Consider the following 22,310-nt stretch of genomic DNA (forward strand, 5'->3'; position numbering starts at 1 on the left):
GTTAATCCATGATATATTATCATGTACTTAGTGTAACATTGATAACAATACAATATTTACTTTATAACTAATTACTTATATTTGAAAAATTATATGTACAGAGAATTTATAATAGCATTACTATTTTCAATTTAAACATCTATATTACAACTAATTATAATAAAATTTTGTATGTCATGAAAAATTATTTTAAATACATTCCAGGTAAAGCAATAATATCAATAAATATTCCTGAAAATAATTGCAGATATTCTAAAATAGATTTTAAGATAAGGTTGGAATGACCGTCAAATAGCGACATTAACTATATGAAACATTACGCGATAACTAGAAACAGTAATCATTAAAGAAATTTATTACTTTTTGCATATACAGTATTTTTTTACTATAATTAGATAAACAGGTAAGATTTCATGTTTAACATTTATTATGTTACTAATATAATTTATTAGTAACAATTTCATGTTTTGAAGTCTTTCAAGTATTATTGAATTATAATTTAATTATTATAATTTGTAAATGTTTTTGCGGAATATTCACTGCATATTTTTTATAGACCTACTAATTAATTAACTTTAACAATTAAATTGTTCATAAACACAACAAGGCATAAGCCAACATTTCTAGAGGAGGTGAAAAAAGGGTTTCTTTATAGACGTTTGGGGCCGAATTGTTCGAGTTTCTTTTAAATATTATATTTATTCAGACACAAATTTAACAATTGCAATTCAAAAGATTTTTAAAATAAATTTTAAACTTAATAACGTTAACAGATTTTCGATATCGTCAACTACAGTTTTTAAAAAGGCATCAACGAGTAATATTTAAAAATATAGTTGATCGTGGTACTATTAATAAAAGTTAATAATGACAATAGCATAATTCGCAATTACATAATATATTATTTAATTATTGTAGTTAGTGTGTCAAACTACTCTTATCTGCTATTCTTTAAAATGACAACAATGAAATCTCGGCTGGTGATTTTTAGTTGTTCGATGTGTTAAATTAGGTGAATTATGTTAATAAGAAGAAAAGTATTTTTGAATTATAAAAGAGTGTTTATTTCTAAGAAATATTATCTAATGTTTGGTTTAATAATAAACTACTTTAATATTAAAACGTCCCATAAGATCAATGTAAATTTTGACATTTTTGGTGTTTTAAACGTAACAACCCTGACAGTCAATAGGTTTATATATTTTAAATAGGGTTTTTTTTATTGTAAATAGTGTGTTATTTTTTATATGGTAAGTATTTAGCCACCAAGTTTGATTTGTCTTTTCTACCGTTCANCCATATACAAAAAACACGGTATAAGCCACCAAGTTTGATTTGTCTTTTCTACCGTTCAGATCATAATCAAAACAATGCAATTAAAGTATGAATGAAATGTGCTCAGTAAAACAGTATAATTTTTGCATGGTTTAAAAAATACAAGAGTTATTAATTTAATTTCATAAATGTTCTAAAGAAGATAATTTACAAATGGTTAACGTACAATTTCATTAAGATCCTTTTTTTTGAATTTTAATAACAAACTAAAAATATATTTTTTTAGATCAAATTTAGGATGACATAAAATTTTTGTTGAAGGTATCAAGAATCCTTGTTAATATTTTTTTGGTGCTAGCAGGACGCGAAAACAATTTTTGACTCATGAATACCGTTATTAAATATTCATGGAAACCGATTAAATAGTGGTTAATAATATGTGTGTATATTTAAAACATTACTCGAATTTTCTAGAATAATATATTAAAATTTTGATAGTTACATAGTACATATCAGAGACAGGAAGGAACGTAAAAAAACAGTTCTTTAACTGGAACCTTTAAATTTTTTAACATTATTTATATATAATGTCTACTTAAGATATTAATTGGAAATAAGGAAAATCAGTTAAACTTAATAGTTAATTTTTTATATTTTCTTAACTATTACTTTTGAGTTTGTAATAACCAAAAGAAAGACTGATAGGGTTAAGGTTATATTGGGAATATTAAGGGTTAAAGATTATTACTTAATAAATGTAATTAGTGTGTTAAAACTACCTTTAACTGATATTCACTGATGGTAATAGATTCTCGATTGTTGACTTGTAGTTGTTAAGCGTTTTTCAAAATTATAGTAGGTAAGTTAATAAAAGTGAATTGTATAAACGTATATATTTTTAAGAGTTAGTTATTTTAACAAATGTACGTTTTAAACTTAATGAGAAAAGACTATATAGACACAGTATAAAGAATACACTACAGTATGTAGGGAATAATCTTAAAGAGTTACTTGTTAAAAGAGATTGTTGAGTGAGAAAAATAGACAAATGAGTGAGAGAAAAAACAGGGTACTCAGCCACTATATAATGTACCACGAACGGCATAAACAGGGATTGGGCGTTTCGAATGTGTCATGCATTTTTATGGACACATTCAGTCGCCAATCTGTACTCCAATTAAGATAAAAACAGTTATTTTAATTAATTTTCCTTATTTAATACTTTTGTGGTGCCTTGAAGACCCCGAGAGAGACAATGAGCCATGGCTACTTTATAGTGGCCAAGGCCAGAATTAAATGAGTAATAGTGTTAGGGTATTCTTTTCTACAGTCTGAGAAATAAGAGGTATTGATTTTTCATATTTCAGAGGAGAATATTACAAGTTATACTTAAATTTATTGAAGGTAGAAAACAAGATTTTGTTAAAGACTACAATAAACGACAAACCAAAATTTACTGTTTAATATTTTTGATTTTTATATTGGTTTAATATTTATGAGTATGAATGTAAATAATAATATAATAAAAGATGAGAATTTTTGAAGTAAAATAAAAATAATAAATATAGTTTAAAAAAACTAAAAAAACACGCTTTTTAAGCACATCGAACTAAAAAGTTTAAAATAAGCTTAAAACAATAATGAACAAAAAATACAAATATTATTGTGATAAAAGCGTCGGGCGCTCAATATACGAAAATGATAAAGAATAATCAGGTATAAGTTTACATTTCAGAATTAATTTTGAATAAATTATCCATAACATTCATTTTATAAATTTTTAACACGCTTATATTAGTTTCACTTGTATGTTGTGTGTTTGTTTGTAAATCTCCACCAGCCACGTGTTATTATACTCCCGTACCCCGTCGTCTATGGCCTTGAGACTAGACGTCGTAACGCATTCACCCCACCCTACTCATCACTGGCCGATAACAATATTTTCCTGTAAAATTTTATTTTTGGTTTTCGTACCCGTACAACACGCGTGCCTGTCATTAATACCTAGTGCATGATACGTTTACGCACTTATGTCGCCTTACTAAACATGTATACTATATACTGTATATTATGTATACTATACATGTACTATACTGTCCTGCTAAGCAAAAACAGGATAACTCCAAAATTAAAAAAAAAAATTTTTTTGTTTCTATAGGTAAATTTAGTGGTTTTACACCAATTTTTTATTTAAAAATAGTATATTTTTTATTAAAACCCATCTAAAATTGAAATATAAAATAAGAAATTATACGGTAAGTTCAATATATTTGATGTTTTGTAAGCGAAAACACGGTAAATCCAAATACTAAGCAAAAACTTGGTATATCACATAAAAAATAATGGAGTTACCGTCTTTTGACTTATGTTCATACATTGGGAAAAAAGGGTATCTTGATTTACTGTTAAAAATGTTTTTTTGTGTTCCTGAAAAATCATGTTGACTGGAGTTATCCTGTTTTCGCTTAGCACGGCAGTATATATGTATGCATGTATGTGTGTGTATATATATTCCTACACACGCCGTGTATGCCTCGCATACAACGTTACCCCGCGCCTCGCCCGCCCACAAAACACAGCTATACCTCGTGCATGATACGTTTACGTAATTACGTCGCTTTACATGTATATATATTCTAATTACTATTAAAAATATATATTAACACTCTTTATTATCATTAAGAGATATAGAGTGTATTCATTTCGATTACAAAGGATGATTCCCGTATCGCCAGTTTTCGTCACTATCTCCATGTTCCGGGAGTGGGTAATTTACGCGCCTGCTGCTTTCCTTGCATGAGGTAGTCGTTTCTCAGACTTCCTCCCCGGAATCGAACCCTAATTTCTTGTTACCCGTTACAACCATGATATTGTTAGTAACTACTATAATAACATGAAACTAAAAAGTGAAAAATAAATATAATTTAAAAATACTAAAAAAACACGCTTTTAAACTATATTTATTCAATTTGACTTTTAAATATTTTGGGTGGATATGTCCGAGACTTTGTGATTGACATATTTATACATCATACATTTACATTTACACAAGAGTTAAAAATGAATGCGAATGAATGTCTCCTTAACCATAAATTAATGGTATCACCCCTCCCCTTTTTTATACGCCTTATAGAAACTAATATTTTACAACGTACTGGAAAGACATTTGAATCTTATATTTGCTATTTTCTGAGACTTTTATAAATTGTATTTTAATTTTAAGGATTTTAATTAATATTAACAATTTGGATGGAACCTTTATTTTTCGGACCCGGACACTTCGCCGCGGACTGGCGGACCGGTAGCAACTGCTAGTGGTACTCAGGATAATTATCCTAACCCCAAATTTTGGATAGCTTATTACTCCGTGGCTATTGGTCGTATTAAATTATAATTTAATTATTATACACACATAGAAATATCGGTGTTGTTTTAACAATAAATAGGGGCGTTGAAACTAAAATGTCAAGTTTATAGTTATTTCCATTTATTCTGACATTTTTAGGTAGTCACCATAAATACAAACTATTTGATAAGTACAAAAGGAAATATGATCCCAAAAAAAATTTAATGTAAACATGAATATTAAATTGTTATTGTAATATAAATACTATACAGGGTGTTCAGTAAATAAGGAAACGAATTTCTATTATACTCATTGTTTGTAACAATTTAACTGTTTCCTAACTTACTGAACACTCTGTATGTCAATATATAATATTAGAACTGTTTTATTTAAACACTATTATTAATTGAGATACTAACTGAACTAGTGTTAAATCAAAATGTTTTGATTTTATTAGACGGAATGTTGTTATAAAATAACTTTTAGTAATTAAGTTAAAATAATTTAACCATGTTAACTTTGCCATTGTTATAAGTTATGTTGAACATTTAATGAATATTAGTTAAGCATTAGAAATATTTAGTTCTAATACAATCATTGTTATATCAAAACGCTTGTTGATATTCCAATTAAAATATTACAAAAGGTTATTTTTAGAAGGTCGAATAAGCGATAATCACTGATAATAAATATTCACCTGACAAAACATCACCGTAAACATAATATTACATATTTTCTTACCTAGAATTTTAAATTAATTTAAATTTAAAATCATGATTTCCTATTTTGTTTGCTTTGTTAATTTGGGACGTAATCATATAAGTTTAAGTATTATAATTTTTAAAATATGGTAATACAGTAGTTTCACTTCAGTCATGAAAATAAATACTAACTTTATTAAGATTCTTATATATCTATAATTTGTACATTTTTTAAATTATAGTATTCAACTATTGTTTTTAGTTGTTTTGGCTGTTACACGTTTATACTAAATACTAATAGATGATTTTTTAAATAATTATAGTTATTTAATTATAATTAATTTGGATGGATTTATCAATGTAGAGAGTGTTTTAAATAGTAATGATATTGTAAATGTGCAAACTAATTCAAATAAATTTTCCTCATTTTCATCTCTAACTGAATCAAATTCCAAGTATGGAACATATAAACCAATAGAATGGACTTTGTAGGTAATATACTAAATAAAATTGTATTCTTTAAGTTATAAAATAATATGTATTACTTTTAGTCTATTATGAGCTTGCTGCATTCAACTAATGACGGTCGTTTTATTTTGACTGACTCAAAAGTAAATTATAAAAATTTATTTGTTTATGCTCAAAATACACTTACGAGACTTTTAATAAATTATTTCTTTAAAGACAAAGCTTGGTAATATACAATATATTATTTTAAATATTTATTATAAATTAAAAATGTTTGAGTGTAAGTTAAAATAGTTTAAGTGCATAAAAACTTATTGTTCCTAGATACAATAATCATAGACCATTAGTTTTATACTAAATTAATATTTCTATTGATTAAACTTATGTTATTTAAATATTTGTTTTGGGAACTGATTTTTATTTTCAGAAAAATTTCTTCAATTATCATTTAAATATTTCTAAAATAACAAGAGGTAGAATATAGGTTTAAAACTATTATACTAATTTATATTATTTTCAAAAAATTATCATATTCAATTAATAATAATAATAAATGCAAATAAATACATTTTTCAAATACCCATCAATAAATTTAATAATTACAGCACTTTTTCAAACTAGAAAACTTTTTTTTAAATAGTTATGGTGTCTCACTGTGACCAGACTTTAGGCATATTGCCATAAGATATAGATTAAAATAAGTAAAAAATAAATATAGTTTAAAAAACTAAAAAAACACGCTTTTAAAGCACATCGAACTAAAAAGTTAAAAATAATTTTTAAAATAAGTTTAAAATAATTATGAAAAAAAATACTAGTATTATTGTGATAAAAGCGTGGGGCGCTCAATATACGAAAAATATGGCACAAAGCACCCACGCTTTTATCACAATAATACTAGTATTTTTTGTTCATAATTATTTTAAAAATTATTTTTAACTTTTTAGTTCGATGTACTTTAAAAGCGTGTTTTTTTAGTTTTTTAAACTATATTTATTTTTTACTTTTTAGTTTCATGTTATGATAGTAGTTACTATCAATATCATGGTTGTTACGGGTAACGGGAAATCAGGGTTCGATTCTGGGGAGGGAGTCTGAGAAACGGCTACCACATCCAAGGAAAGCAGCAGGCGCGTAAATTACTCACTCCCGGAACGTGGAGGTAGTGACGAAAAATGACGATACGGAAATCATCCCTCGTAATCGGAATGAATACTTTATATCTCTTAATTAGAATAAATCGTGTTAATATATTAATTTTAATAGTAATTAGAATATATATATTTATACAAATAATGCGACTTAACTACGTAAAAGTATCATGCACTAAGTATAGCTGTGTTTTATGGCCGGGCGGGTCGGACTAACGTTATACCCGAGGTATAAACGGCGGTAGGAATATATATATATATACGTAAGGCGCATTAGACGCGGGCGTTATTGGTCAGTCAAAATAAAAATTTGTTTACATATATATAATATTGATGACAAGCACGCGTGTACGGGTACGATAACTAAAAATAAATTTTTATAGGAATAGTGTACCATCGTGTGGTGAGCGAGGCGTGGGGAGGGGTGAATGCGTATAACAGTCTAGTCTAGACAACGGAATATGCGATAACGCGTGGCGTTTGAAGAGTTACAAACATACATACATACATACATACATACATACAGGTGAAACTAATATAAGCGTGTTAAAAAATAGGTTATTGTACCTATTTGATATTTGAATTTCTTACCCTTTTAATAACCAATGTATTTTAAATAAAAATAGATTATATTATTTTTAAATTTAACAAATAAGTTCAAAATTAAAAAATTTGTGTGTATAATAGTTTTTAATACATGTTATCTCTGCATTCTTTTATTTACTGATAGGTATTTTTTATATTTGAATTTCAATACTATTAATAATATATATTAATAAAAAAAACAGGATTATACATGCTTTTGAACATAAAAAATTAAAAATGAATTTTAATATTACTATTTTTATCTTATAGAAAGTATATTTTATACCATCAAGTCAAAATAATTTCATGCAAAAGAAAAATTAGTAGAACGTTGAGAAAATTTTAAATTGTAGCCTATTTTATGTTGTCCTAAAGGATATAATCTGATAAGGAAAAAAAATAATTTATATTAGTCTATATGCATTTTTTTTTTGTAATATAGTAATCAATGCATATTTAATATTAAAATTAAAATTTAGGTAATATTTCTATCAAACCGTCAACAACTTTTTTTATTTATTATTTTCAATTATGATACTGGTAAAAACTATAAAAAAAAGCAATATTTTGTGTCTACTTACTATTTAATTTTTTGATACTTATAATATTTAAATTCATTTTTATTTAGATACTAGAACAAGCAACACATTGAAAACTACTGATTCCATATCTAGTATTAACTAAAACTCAAATGAAAACAAACAAAAAATCTGGGAAATCATCGTTAGTTGAATGTACTTCAGATTTTGTTATAAATTTTTCAGTAGGTTATTAATATAAATATATGAAATAGATGCACACCTTTAAGTTCATAATTAATTAAGTATATTAGTTTTTTATGGACTTAAAATTGTATCACATTTATATGTTGTGTTGAAATTATTTATATAAATATTCATTTTCAGAATTTAAATGATTCAGAATTCAAAATAATTTACCTGACTCAACTCCAACTATTAAATAAATTTTGGGTAATGGTAAAATGTATGAGACTCTTAAATATATTTTATAGTTGTATTTTTAAAAAATTATAACTTGTTTATTAATAATATACAGTTTGTCATTAACATAGTTTTATTGTAATTAATTTGTGAATGTATTTGTACTTACAATTTAAAGAAAGTAAATGATTCCATTATGTTATGTCATAATCTATATATTTTAAAATATCTTTACTATCCTAATCCAACTTATTATTATCTAATAAAGTTTCCATTTCTATTTTAACTAAATGGATATTTCTATATTAGTATTTCTATGTAAAATTGAGTTTATGGATATTTGATCATTTTGTCTTTGATACCATTCAGAATTAAACAAAATAAGTATGTGTTAAGTGTTGATAATGGTAACATTGTTTCCGAAATACGTATCTGTGATCTTTTATAAATAAGTTATTGTTGTTTCAAGCGAAATGTGTTTATCTTTAAATAAGATTAAAATAATGAAAAAAGATAATATGTTAGGTAGGTTCGTGGGATCCGTTTCCTGTAGTATTTCTGAGGTGTACTTAGTTTCGGAAGGATCGGCCCAAAAATGAGCAAAATCCTTGGGAAGGGATTTTGCGCCCTTCTAGTAATAGCGTACTACTTAAGAGACTTAAAACTAAAATTGCTACCGCAAATTCGGTGCTCTACGACCAATAGCCACCGAGTAATAAGCTATCCAAAATTCGAGGTTAGGATAATTATTCTTGGGGTAACTTGCCTGTGTAATAACTAAAAATAAAGTTGATGGGGATGATATTGTATTAATAAAGAAGAATGATAATGGCATCATCTGTAAAGACATAATAGATACAAGTACTTTGTTTCTAGTTATTATTTTATTAGTGTAGTTAGTGTATTAAAACTACTCTTACCTGATATTCACTGATGGTGATAGAATCTTGATTATAGACTTATGGTTGTTAAAATTATAGTAGGTATGTTAATGAATGAGAATTATATATGGTTAATAAAAGCATATTTATTACTATGGAAAGTGTTAATTATTTTAACAAATGTATAGTTTAGATTTAGTGACAATAAGTTATTGATTATAAACACACAGTATAAAGAATACACTTGAGTACGTATGGAATAATCTTAAAGTGTCTAACTTGATAAAATAGATTATTAAGTGAGAAAAAGAGACAAGAAAAATGAGCGAGTGACTGACGGGAAAAACAGTGTCTTCAGCCTTTATATAATATACCACTAAAGTCATAAACGGGGATTGGGCGTCTTGAATGTGTTATACATTTTATAGACACATTCAGCCATCATTCTATATTTCAATAAACGCAGAGTTATTGTATTTAAATTTCCTTTTTTAGTACTTTAGTGGTGCCTCGAAGACGGCATGAAAGACAATGACTCACGTCTACTTTATAGTTGCCAAAAGTCAAAATTATATTCGTAATAGTGTTAACGTATCCTTTTCTGTGGTTTGAGAAAGAAAAGAGGTATTGATTTTATTAATATTCCAGAGGAGAATATTATACCTGAATACCACTAGTCAGTTTCTACCGGTCCGACCCGATTTACACAGTTAATGAGTGCACTCATTTTTATTAATTTTTCTATATGTTTAGTTTAGGTATAATTCATTCACTCGTTAACTCAACTTTTTATCGTTATTAAAATAATCTGTACTTAATAAATTAGTTTACGAATATCACACTTCTATCTTGAAATATAATATTATTTTATATTTAAAATATTCAAAATACTACTGGGTAGCCTAATAAAGTTCGTTTTAAAATACACGATTACAACTATTACAAGAATAAATTAAAGTAATTAATATGTATCTTCCCTCGTTCCCCGTAAAAGGGGGAAACCTCCAAAAAAATTACAATTTTAAAAATCGCTAATTTTCGAAATTTTTTCAATTTTTTTTACTTAAAAGTGTCATAACTTTTTCAAAAATGAACATATCAATATAATTCTTTTTTATATAGATGCATGATGTCTTTACCTTTCATTTGGTATATTTTTTTCATAAATTTAACCCTTAACCTGCCCACAAGGGGGGATTTAAAATGACAACTTTTTCACAAAAAATTAATTTTTTTAACTTAAATTTTGAAAATGTTCCGGAAGGTCTGACACTTTTATATATATCTTAAATTAAAGCTAATGTAATATGCTTTATCATGAAAAAAAAAAATTTCGGACTTTATCTTATCTTCATGGTGAAAATGGCTACCGAATGCTATTTTTGTGTGAAAATTTTCGATTTTGTATTTTCCATTTTTAACTTTATTATGCTATAACTTTTTGAAAAATGTATGAATCATTACAATTTTTTTATGAGAAGTAGTATTTATATAGATCTTTCATTCGACATACTGTTTTTTTAAATCGGACCATTTCCCGAAAAAAAGGGGGGATTCAAAACATAAAAATGCATATAGAAAGTAGAACTTTTTCAACGTAACTTTTGAAAGTGTTCCGGAAGGTCTGACACTTTTATATATATCTTAAATTAAAGCTAATGTAATATACTTTATCATGGAAAAAAAAAATTTCGGCCTTTATTTTATCTTCAAGGTGAAAATGACTACCAAATGCTATTATTGTGTGAAAATTCTCAATTTTATTTTTTACATTTTTAACATTATAATGCTATAACTTATTGAAAAGTGTATNTTACATTTTTAACTTTATAATGCTATGACATATTGAAAAGTGTATGGATCAACATTATTTTTTTATGAGAAATAATATTTTTTAATAATCCCTTTTTCATTCTACATACTTTAGCTTAATTAGGATATTAATAATGAACTAGCAGATATTGTAGCTTTTGGAATAGTCCACCAATTTTTTAAAATTAAACAGTATCTAAAGATTTGCATCGAAGCGTTTTTTTTTTGATAGTGATTTTAATCACTGTCAGATATCATTATACTTGATCCGACTATGCCACGTCACCACTGTGCCGCGACCCCCCTGTGCTGGGTTTTTTTATCATTATACTGGTTTATAAAGATTTGTGCAATAAAGGATTAGGCTAAAATAATTATAATTTTTCGAAAAGGGGCTAATAATAAATTTATCTATCAAGAGTCTGGCGACGAAATGTCCTAGACCCTTTATTTTTGTGAATCCGAAATCTATATTATTATGTTAAAAGAACTCGAACCGGAACCTGAAAAAAAACATGGTTTCAATCCCTGGTACATAGAAATCTAACCCAATCATCTAATTTTAAATTATGATTTAAATCAAACTCAATTATAAAAATGATCAGAATTATATGGTGTATAGTAGTTAATAGTATTGAGCAATGGTAAATGATCAATTGACCCCAAGTTTAGACGAATTTTATAGTCCATTGAATCTAACAGGAAGAAATATAGACATTTAGAATAACTGACAACTTGATATCTGTGTGTCTATTTTTGATTTTTATATTGGTGTCTAGTAATCTGTTTAGTATACTAAAACACGATATATTAGTGCAACTATTAGTGTGATACTAAAAAATCGTATTGTTTATACCGTTTTTTAATATAAGTATGCTTAAAAATATTTATTAGTGCACTAAAGTATTAGATCAACTTTTTAGAGTGGGTATCTACCACAATAATTATGATTATAGTACACTAATTCATTTTCTTATGAAAACGTATAACATTGGTGTATTTATAACGTTTTCAAATTAATTTAATGATACAAAAATGTAACATCTAATATGTATTATATTTAAGTTATAAATAACTTAGAAATTTTTGAAAAAGGTTAAGATAATGACCATACAACAATGATATTAAATATAGCAGAAAATCTGTTCATTAGTATGTCACAAAACAAATGTATAACTAACGTACATATATTTTCTAGTTACATTAATAAATTGTTATTTTTTGTAGTTTTGCTTGAAATAGCATTTGTACAAAAATTTAGACTAACAAAAGATGTTGTACTAATATGTTTAATTAATAAACTACGTCCATAAGAGCTAAAAGTATTTTTTCCCCAATTCAAAATATTTTAAAATAACTATATTATTTAGTACACAATTTTCTAAATTTTTAGAAATCAATTTGTCAACTGAGGAGCTGAGTCTTCTAGCTCTCTAGTTACACCTATGTATACTAGACTATTTTATAATATAAAATTACTCATTAATAATTTCATGAGGATTTTTTGCGGAAGCTAATATGATATAAACATGAAACTTTTCTTGTTTAAAATGTAATTATTAGTTTAGATGCAAAGCTAAGAAGGTTTGTGATAGTGTTTGTTTGTTTTTTATGACTATCCATAAAAATTCTCAGATCTCGCTAGACCGATTTTAATATTGTTGAACATAATGTCATCAAAAATTAGAAAAGACCGCTCAATTTTAAAAATTTTGAAAAATATCTCAAAATTACGTTATACTAAAAAAAATTGTATTTTGTCCAATAGTTTGGTTTAAAATTTCTGTTACATTTTGTAATAACAATTGAGTATCTTGCATAGTTAAAGATAATCCAAAGTTTTTGGTATTTAATTTAGAGTATTTATGAACAAAATCAATTAACAATAGACCTTTTTCACATTCCATTGTAAAAAATAACACGAACAATTAAATTAAAAATCCTAACGAATAAACAGTAACAGATTTTTCATGAGTAATTTTTAGCTTCGATGCGAAGCTGAGAAGGTATTGGTTTTACTAAGATGTGTTTATTATTTTTTTTTTTTTGTGTCTGTTACCACTTTTTCTCAGCTCTCACCGAACCAATTTCTTTCAATGATACGTCAAAAGATCACAAATTGTATCTAGTCGAAGACATTACCCTCAAAAATTGAAAAAAATGCCCTCGTTCCCCGTAAATGGGGGAAACCTCCAAAAAAATAACAAATTTAAAAATCGCTAATTTTCGAAATTTTTTCAATATTTTTTACTTAAAAGTGCCATAAATTTTTCAAAAATGAACATATCAATATAATTCTTTTTTATATAGATGTGTAATATCATTACCTTTTGTTTGGTATATTTTTTTCATAAATTTAACTCTTAACTTGCCCACAAGGGGGGATTTAAAATGACAACTTTTTCAACTTAACTTTTGAAAATGTTCCGGAAGGTCTGACACTTTTATATATATCTTAAATTAAAGCTAATGTAATATACTTTATAATGGTAAAAAAAAATTTCGGACTTTATTTTATCTTCATGGTGAAAACAGACATTAAAGTTTATAAAAAAAATACGATTTTTGTAAAAAAATTCTTTTTTATATTTTTAACTTTATAATGCTATAACTTTTTGAAAGATGTATGGATCAATATAATTTTTTTTTTATAGATGCATGATGTCTTTACCTATCATTTGGTATATATTTTTTTTATATCTGACCCTTTACCTGCCCACAGGGGGGGATTTAAAATGACAACTTTTTCACAAAAAATTTACTTTTTCAACTTAAATTTTGAAAGTGTTCCGGAAAGTCTGACACTTTTATATATATCTTAAATTAAAGCTAATGTAATTTACTTTATTATGCGAAAAAAAAATTTCGGACTTTATTTTATCTTCACGGTGAAAATGGCTACCGAATGCTATTATTGTGTGAAAATTCTCGATTTTATTTTTTACATTTTTAACTTTATAATGCTATGACATATTGAAAAGTGTATGGATCAACATTATTTTTTTATGAGAAATAATATTTTTTAATAATCCCTTTTTCATTCTACATACTTTAGCTTAATTAGGATATTAATAATGAACTAGCAGATATTGTAGCTTTTGGAATAGTCCACCAATTTTTTAAAATTAAACAGTATCTAAAGATTTGCATCGAAGAGTTTTTTTTTTATAGTGATTTTAATCACTGTCAGATATCATTATACTTGATCCATCTATCCACGTCACCACTGTGCCGCGAACCCCCTGTGCTGGATTTTTGTTATCATAAATTTTATTAAGTATCAATGATAAAATTAATATAAAATACAGTACAGCCAATATTATTTAACACATCACCCTAATAATTATTGGTTTAAAATGACATGAACAATTAGTGCAAGATTTTTTGACAGATAAAAAATAAAATTAAAATTACGAATTTCTATTAGTGCACTAAAATCATAATCTAATGTTATAGTGTGCTAAAATATTCATTAATAATTAGTCCAAGCTCAAAAATAGACCCCCCGAATACAAAAGTATCAGTTTTTTGAATGTTAAATTTATTGTATTTATTGTTTTAAATTACCTAATGAAATAGACAAAATTAACAAATGATCAATGGCAACGATTAGAGGGCTTGAGTACTCTAGTATTTCAGCATTCCCTTGGCCTGTATTAATTTTTTTTAACCAAATTTAAACCAGTTAACATGTATGATAAATATTAATAATAATCGTAACCATAAAATAATTCTAGATACTTATAAACCCGCTATATACGCATATTGAATGGATATAAGCTGGCGAGAACAGCTCGTACCGATGTATATTTATAATAAGAAAAAGGGAGGAAAAGCAAGCGTGATTTAGAGAATAGTGATTAAAATAAGAGATAGTTAGTGGTGCATCAATACATTATCCTAATTATTACTTAATTATTGCAGTTAATAAGGTAAAACTACTTTTACTTGATAACTTTTAATAGAAGTTATTGATCTACGATGAGTAGAGATGTCAGTCAGGTGTTCATTGTAGGTGGTTAATTAATAAGGGATTATTAATTTAAAATAATTGATATAAAGTCACAAAATCACGTATATTGTAAACGAAGTGTTAGTTATTTTAACAAAGATATATTCTAAAATAGTTATAATTTAATATTAATAATAAGACTCCATGTCATAAGTTGAGAGCTAGATAACCGCACAAAGATACACTGTAAAATAAAAAGAAAGAGCTAATCTGTTCATTTAAGTACAATCACAAGAGAAGAAATAATCAGACTGAATAAGCTTGTGACGGACCAGAGCCTATAGGACATTTGGCACTTTTATAGTAAATCATGGAATATAGTAATAAAATTTAATAGCATAATAAAAGTTATATAACTGTAAAGAGTGTCATTTGTGCCATACGGTGCAAGAAGTGTTTAGTATTGTATCTTTGTTTAGGATGTGTAAACTAATAACAATAAGCAATGTACTAGGTATTGTTAATTTTGTATGAAATTGTGTGAGCTCGGCAATTATTTGTGTAAACAACATATAAAAGATTACGCGTCACAGGGATGTCAGATGTAATAAAATTATTGTAACTCAATAAGTGCTAGTCCTATAATAGTTATTGATTTTTAATCATAAATTTTACATTTTTATTTTCAAAAATCAAGGTGAAAAGGTTAACTTCAGGCAAAAGTTTCTATTTCGAATCCCTTCTGAAGACAGATAAAGGATTAGATTTCTAAATAAAAATTATTTTGATTCATTCATTTAACAAAAAATATGGCATTTAAAGAAAGTAAAAAAAAGTTTAAAAAATGTCTTTAATTAGATACGATTTGTAATCTTTTGATATATTGTTCAGTAAAATCGATTTTGAAAGAGTTGAGAAAAAGTGGCGACAGTCATAAAAAAATATACATCAATGATATATATTTTTTATATTATATTACTATGATATAATAATAATAATAATACATTCTCAACTTCGCATTGGAGCTAAAATATTATTTTAACGTAGTCATCTAAAAATGTATAAATTACTAAAAAAAAAAAAGTAACGCAAAATATATAGTAAATCAAAAGTTAGTAGATTTACCAAAACATCGTGGACCATTCTGTATATGCTTTTCATGTCAAATACACGTGAAGTATATAAAAGGAAAAAAAAAAAGAAAATCATTTTTTCCTCCTATATTTATCAACATTTTTTGTGAAATAAATAACCTCATATAATAATCTTTTAAGGAAATGATAGTGTACCTAATGTACGTTGAAAAAATTGTACTGCCTATGGATGAGGGCGCCCGCTGAAGCCAATTTAAGCCCGTATTCCTAGTGATAAGTAATTTTCCTGTTAAATGTGACTGATGTAATTCAAAATCCTGAGCTATAATGAATATGATACACTCTTTAAATAATATTTGATTTTTTACCTAAATTTATTGAACATTTTTAACGCATATAATGTAAGGGAAAATTTGTATAAACAGTAATAAAAATGTTGTGTTCGAATGGTCAAAACTTCATGTTAAAATTACACTACTTATGTATAAAATTAACATTTATATTGAAAATATCATACTGACGTATGGTAACTTTTGGATCATTTCTTATAGTGTAAATATTATCATTTTTATTATGATATCGATAAAATGTAATTATTTTATAGAGTTGCGATTATAACTGATTATTGTCGGAGGGTAACTAATATGCTAACAAAAAATAATTATCCTGTAATAGAGTTGAGGAGCCCATAATCATATTTAAAATAGGTACATGAAACACCCTCAAGTTAAAACTAAGACCGACATTTTTTTTTTTTATATAGTAATTAAAAAATTTTAGTCTCTACTCGTAGATAGTAATATTAATTATAACATCCTTTATTACCGTCACCACTTTTTTTTTAATTTTTATAATAGAAAGTGTATTTAAAAAATAAATCAGTTAAATATTTTGCTGAAAAGAAATCCAAATAAAAAGTATTAATCCAGAACGTTTTATTTTTAAGTTGCTAAGTAGTGACCAACTTCCTTATTGAAACCAGCCAATATGATGCTGTGATGGTGTTTTTTATTTAGTCTACAATCTAATTCTGCGGTTTTTTTTTTTTTGAGTATGAGTAGCAAAAAGGTAATTAACTATTATCATTATTAATAATTTTTGCACAATATCTTAAACTATTAGTTTTAATTGGCCGAATAATAAAGTATTAATAACATTATTGTTGTATAATTTATGACATTCGAACCGAGAAAACCTGTATTTGTTGAGCTGAGTGTATGTGCGTTAGTGTGTTTCGGTAGTAGAAATTATATATGCACGGCTTTAATGTGCTCATGTATACTGTATACTGTATTTTTATACGTTCACGGACATTAGTTAAAGCTGTTTACGAAAACGATATGAAAATGGAGGTAACCAGCGAACCAGTCCGGCAGTCGATTAGTGCCTGGTGCAACAACGTGTTAACGATTAACCTTTGACAAGCGGCTTACGCGTTTCGCTCGTACAATTTTATATATTGCAAAAATTGTTGCATTTTTAATCTTAACCGAAGTATATTTTATTTCACTCCAGTGTACAGAAAATTATCCAATTCGTTTCTGGTAAAATCGCTCTTTCTACGACGATGGCGGCGTCTTTGGGGAGAAGCGCCGGCCGGATATTCGGTTTGACCGTCGCGATATCGCTTCTATTTTTATTTTTTGTTGAAGTTTCATCTCAATCTGAACAAATCCTAACGTTGTCTGGATCGCGATGCAGATGTATTTCGTTTTTATCATGCTCCGCTCTTGACACTTTGGAACCAGGGTAAATAATAGATAGTAACAATATTTTTATGTTATTAATAACATTTCTATCACAATAAACTTTTTAAATAATGCACTAATATAAAAATACTGAGATAATAATGCTCAAATAGCACTTACTTGAATTTTAAAATAATTTTTTAAGATTTATTTAAAATCTTAAATTTTTCTAAGTTGGGCATTTTTGTATGGTTATCATATTTAATTATATTTACTATCTGATAATTACATAATTAATTTGTATGAAAAATTGTAATCGTAAGATAGTTGGCATTTAAAATTATGTATTTTCTTAAATCAAAATTAACTATGTATTTAAGATTAATTTGTATTGCGATTATTTAGTTTTAATTTTAATCACTGTAAATTAACATCTTTTAAGAGTTGCAAAATGGTAGTATAATCAAATAATAGATAATCAAATTTATAATAAGCATTAAATTATAATAAAAAAATTGAAAAAATCTATTTAGGCAATAAATTTATTATGCAAAATTAATGATACCGTTATTATATATATATATATTATACTGAATACAAATTCAGTTATAAAAATATAGAGTGCATAGCTACTTGGTCATTTTTTTTAATTATAATGAAAAATATGTTAAATTTTTTTTTCCGTATTTAAGAGCCAATTATCTTAACAACAACAACAATTTCAACAAAAATTAAATTTAAAAATAATGTCGTAGAATTTACCAAAATAAATGTTTTTAAAAAACTCTTCAACTTTAATTTTTTTTAAAATTATTTTAGATTATTTCGGTAAGAAAATTGATTTTTTTTCACTGTTTTAACCAACAAACTCCGTCTGTTTTAATGAATCTATCCTCACATTATCGCCATAATTATGCACCCGTCAATTGAGCAATTCATTAATAATTTCACACTTTTTTATACAATATGAAATAGAATATATATATATTTGTACTAAAATGATCAACATTTTAATAAGAAATGCTAGGAAACAAGTTATATAAGAAAAATATTTATTTCCCTCTTTATTTAAAATTTTCAACCCTCCTGTGAAAATATTTTGAAAATAGGGCACTGTGAATACTGTTATGTGATTTAAAAAAATGTCCAATTATTTAAACTGCTTCACGAGGCCTGTTTAATAATGAGGTTAAAAGTTTTATTATAAAATACTTCCATATTTTACATATATTTTTTATTCACTGAAATTGATTACAGTTCGGGGGAGCGTGGTTGTTCTGATGACTTAGCTTGTTGTCGGTTACCAGATGATGACTCGTCGGGATCAATCGCCAATGAAAACTCATCACATAATTCTCATACTGAAAGTTACCAACCAAGTAATCATAACCAAAATGAATATGAAAACCAAAATAATAATCAACCACAAAATCAAAATCCTACTGAAAGTAATACAAATGGCAATAATCACAACAATGTTTGGATTAACGAATGTGGTGTTGGAATGCCATCACCTTATGCAAATAATTTAAGAATTGCAGGGCCTACAGGTATGCTATTTGATATTTGTGCATGGGTTTTGTAGTTTGGATTTGTTTTTGACAGATAAATTGGATTTTTAATTTTTTTTTTTATACTGTCAGAAATTTAAAACTATACAAAAAAAATAATTTAATCGTAAATACAAGTATTATGTTTTGTTCGATATTAGTTTTATAATTTATAGATAAATCAACTACATACTTCGGACAATTCCCTTGGATGGTTGCTTTGCTAAAAGTTGATATAAATAAGAACGAAAGAGTAGAAAACGTATTTCAATGTGGTGGAACATTAATTCATCCAAAAGTTGTTTTGACAGCTGCTCATTGTTTAAAGTAATAATATTTTTTAAACAGTTATTTATTTTTTGTAAAAAATAATTACTTCTATAAAATGGGTAAAATTATTACACTATAGTCATTAGAGATTCATTAATGGGGCGGTTTGTCATTAGCGCAGTTGAAGTCTGGGGACTTCATCCTTCATAGAATCATTCATATCATAAAAGAATTTCAATTCTTTTTCAGGGGTTAATTTGCAAGAGAAACTTTTACCGTCAAGTATTTTATTCAAATGAAATAGAATATAATCCTTACAGGCAATTTTTTTAAGCTACGCTCATTTGGGTTGTCTGCTGAACGATTAAATTATAAGTAGTTGAAATTAATTATAATATAATTAAATGTATATTCTCTATACATTTTACAAAGCCTTAAAAATTTTATAATTGATAGGGATCATCTAATACAATTATAATTTCATGATTTCAAGAAACCATGACTATAAGTTTAAATTTAAACCCTTACAATAGTATAGCTATATTTTGTTAGACAGGTTAAATTCTATTTTTTTCTAGTGGACAAAACCTGGAGCTAATGAAAATCCGAGCTGGTGAATGGGACACGCAAAATAGCGAAACCGAATCTGAAAATTATCATGCACATCAAGAACGACAAATTCATAAGGCATACATGCATTCAGAGTTCACTAACGGATCATTATTTAATGATCTGGCCCTTCTCGAGCTCGATTCTCCTGTTGAACTGGATGGATACATAAACATTATTTGCCTTCCTGAGTCATCCTCGGACTTTAACCCTCAATCTTGTGTATCTACAGGTTGGGGTAAAAACGGCTACGGTCAGTAACACCATACGCAGTGTGCTTTAATAAACACAATTTTATTAATTTATAATAATACAGGACAATTGGGTCAGTACCAACATTTCCTTAAAAAGGTAGAATTGACTATAATGACGAATGATATATGCCAGCAACAATTGCGAGCGACTCGTCTTGGTCAGTTCTTCCGATTGCATAACAGTTTTATATGTGCGATTGGTGCTAAAGGAGAAGATGTATGCAAAGTAAGTTTTCGATTTTTTTTTTTAAATACAAAAATACATATTTAAAAAAAAAGTATATTTCCAAAAACAACTCTTTGTAGTTTATGGCATACATTTTTGTATATATATAGCTTTATGAATTTAGTTTAGAGATGTATCACAAATTTATCATAATATAAACTGTCAATTATAGTTCAATATTCGATTATATCATCTTATTATTCATTATTTTATTTCTAACATCATGAGAGCTCATTTCGTAGCTTCTATGACTGTTATCTATCAAATAGAAATATAAGGTGGCCTGTGTAGTTTGTTTGAGAATGTGTGTGCCTCGGTATGGAGGTATCGCGGTTTGATACCGTACTGCCGAACTGTGCAGGTTTTCTCGTTCTCTCGTACAAAAAATGTTTCTTAATTGAATGACGTTAATTTTAAAACAATAAAGCAATAATAAATAAAACGTACAAATTTAAATCTCATTTTACAGGGAGATGGCGGTGGACCATTGTTATGTGCTAAGAAAAACTCACCTGAAAAGTATATACAAGTTGGTGTTGTAGCTTGGGGTATTGGCTGTGGGGATGAAAAAGTACCAGGCGTTTATGCTTCGATCTTATCTAACTTAAAGTGGATAAAAGAAAAATTAAAACTGGCTACAGAAAATTAACAACTTATAATTTATTCTTAATTTTATGATGTGACATATTTCTATTATACATAATTAAATAAAATAAAAAATATATTTAAAACATGTAATGAAAAAATGAAGTGTTTTGTTTTATAACATCTTGTCTAATAATCTGTTGATAAAATAAAACTTTGAAAGTTATCTTCAGATTTTTTCAACTACATTTTCTAATAAATAAATAATTATTAGTGTTTTTTTACAAGCTTAGGTGGAGTATGAAAAAAAAAGGTGGCAGTTAATTTTATTTTTTGGTGCTAACCTTTACCTAAAAGTAGTTGAAATATTATATTTCATTTAATTTTCTTGAAATATTGGAAGCTAGCTCCCCAATGCTCTCTAAACTACACGTATATTGAAATAGTAGAAATATAAATTTATCACACCTAAATTTGATAAAAGTTTGCTAATAATTGTATCAAGTATAAACATGCTCAAGAGAAAATAAATATTCTTTGTTTATTTATTATTTAGTTTGTGGAGATATATTTAATATATGATGGCGGTATTCAATAAAAAACTAGTCAATTAACATGTTTTGAAACACCGTTAGATTTCGTATCAGATTTCAGGATGGAAGCAGTAAAAATGCAAAATCGTAAAAATATTATTTTTAAGTTTGGAAACTACTGTAACATTATGGTAATTTTGAATTAATACCGGTTTCAGTTATACTGTACTATAAATATAATGTATACAACACATTGGAAATAATACTTAAATTATGAACCATTATGTTCATCGGTTTTTTGTGTAATTATTATAGCAATCAAATTGAAGGTTTAGAAATATATTTAACCATTTTTATCATTATAAATAATCATTAAAAATTTACCTAGA

At 26.5% G+C, this 22,310-nt stretch overlaps 1 protein-coding gene and 1 long non-coding RNA gene across 3 annotated transcripts; both read left to right on the forward strand.

Annotated features, from left to right (window-relative positions):
• The first annotated feature begins 4,969 nt into the window (after nt 1-4,969).
• Nucleotides 4,970-8,882, forward strand: LOC126900052 (uncharacterized). 2 transcript variants are annotated; one of them, XR_007702781.1, is made up of 5 exons: nt 4,970-5,814; nt 5,874-6,016; nt 7,325-7,467; nt 8,155-8,289; nt 8,432-8,882. It is a non-coding gene; the product is annotated as an uncharacterized LOC126900052 (long non-coding RNA). The 2 variants fall into 2 exon arrangements; XR_007702782.1 differs by lacking the exon at nt 7,325-7,467 and having other exon boundaries at nt 4,977-5,814; nt 8,432-8,879.
• Nucleotides 8,883-17,520: 8,638 nt separating this feature from the next.
• LOC126900042 (phenoloxidase-activating factor 2-like) lies at nt 17,521-21,549 on the forward strand. The gene is made up of 6 exons (XM_050675468.1): nt 17,521-17,955; nt 19,152-19,444; nt 19,621-19,771; nt 20,293-20,576; nt 20,640-20,803; nt 21,273-21,549. Exons 1-6 carry the CDS (start codon nt 17,774-17,776, stop codon nt 21,450-21,452), a joined length of 1,254 nt encoding a protein of 417 aa, XP_050531425.1. The 5' UTR covers nt 17,521-17,773; the 3' UTR covers nt 21,453-21,549.
• The last annotated feature ends 761 nt before the right edge of the window (nt 21,550-22,310 follow it).

The sequence above is a fragment of the Daktulosphaira vitifoliae genome, unplaced genomic scaffold (assembly GCF_025091365.1).
Source record: "Daktulosphaira vitifoliae isolate Bord-2020 unplaced genomic scaffold, ASM2509136v1 Scaffold_2, whole genome shotgun sequence".
In the NCBI taxonomy this organism is placed as follows: domain Eukaryota; kingdom Metazoa; phylum Arthropoda; class Insecta; order Hemiptera; family Phylloxeridae; genus Daktulosphaira; species Daktulosphaira vitifoliae.

Coding starts and splice junctions, on each gene's coding strand:
- LOC126900042 (XM_050675468.1), top strand. CDS start 17,774: ATGGCGGCGTCTTTGGGGAGAAGCGCCGGCCGGATATTCGGTTTGACC. Junction 17,956..19,151: donor CTTGACACTTTGGAACCAGG/GTAAATAATAGA, acceptor AATTGATTACAG/TTCGGGGGAGCGTGGTTGTT. Junction 20,577..20,639: donor TTGGGGTAAAAACGGCTACG/GTCAGTAACACC, acceptor ATAATAATACAG/GACAATTGGGTCAGTACCAA.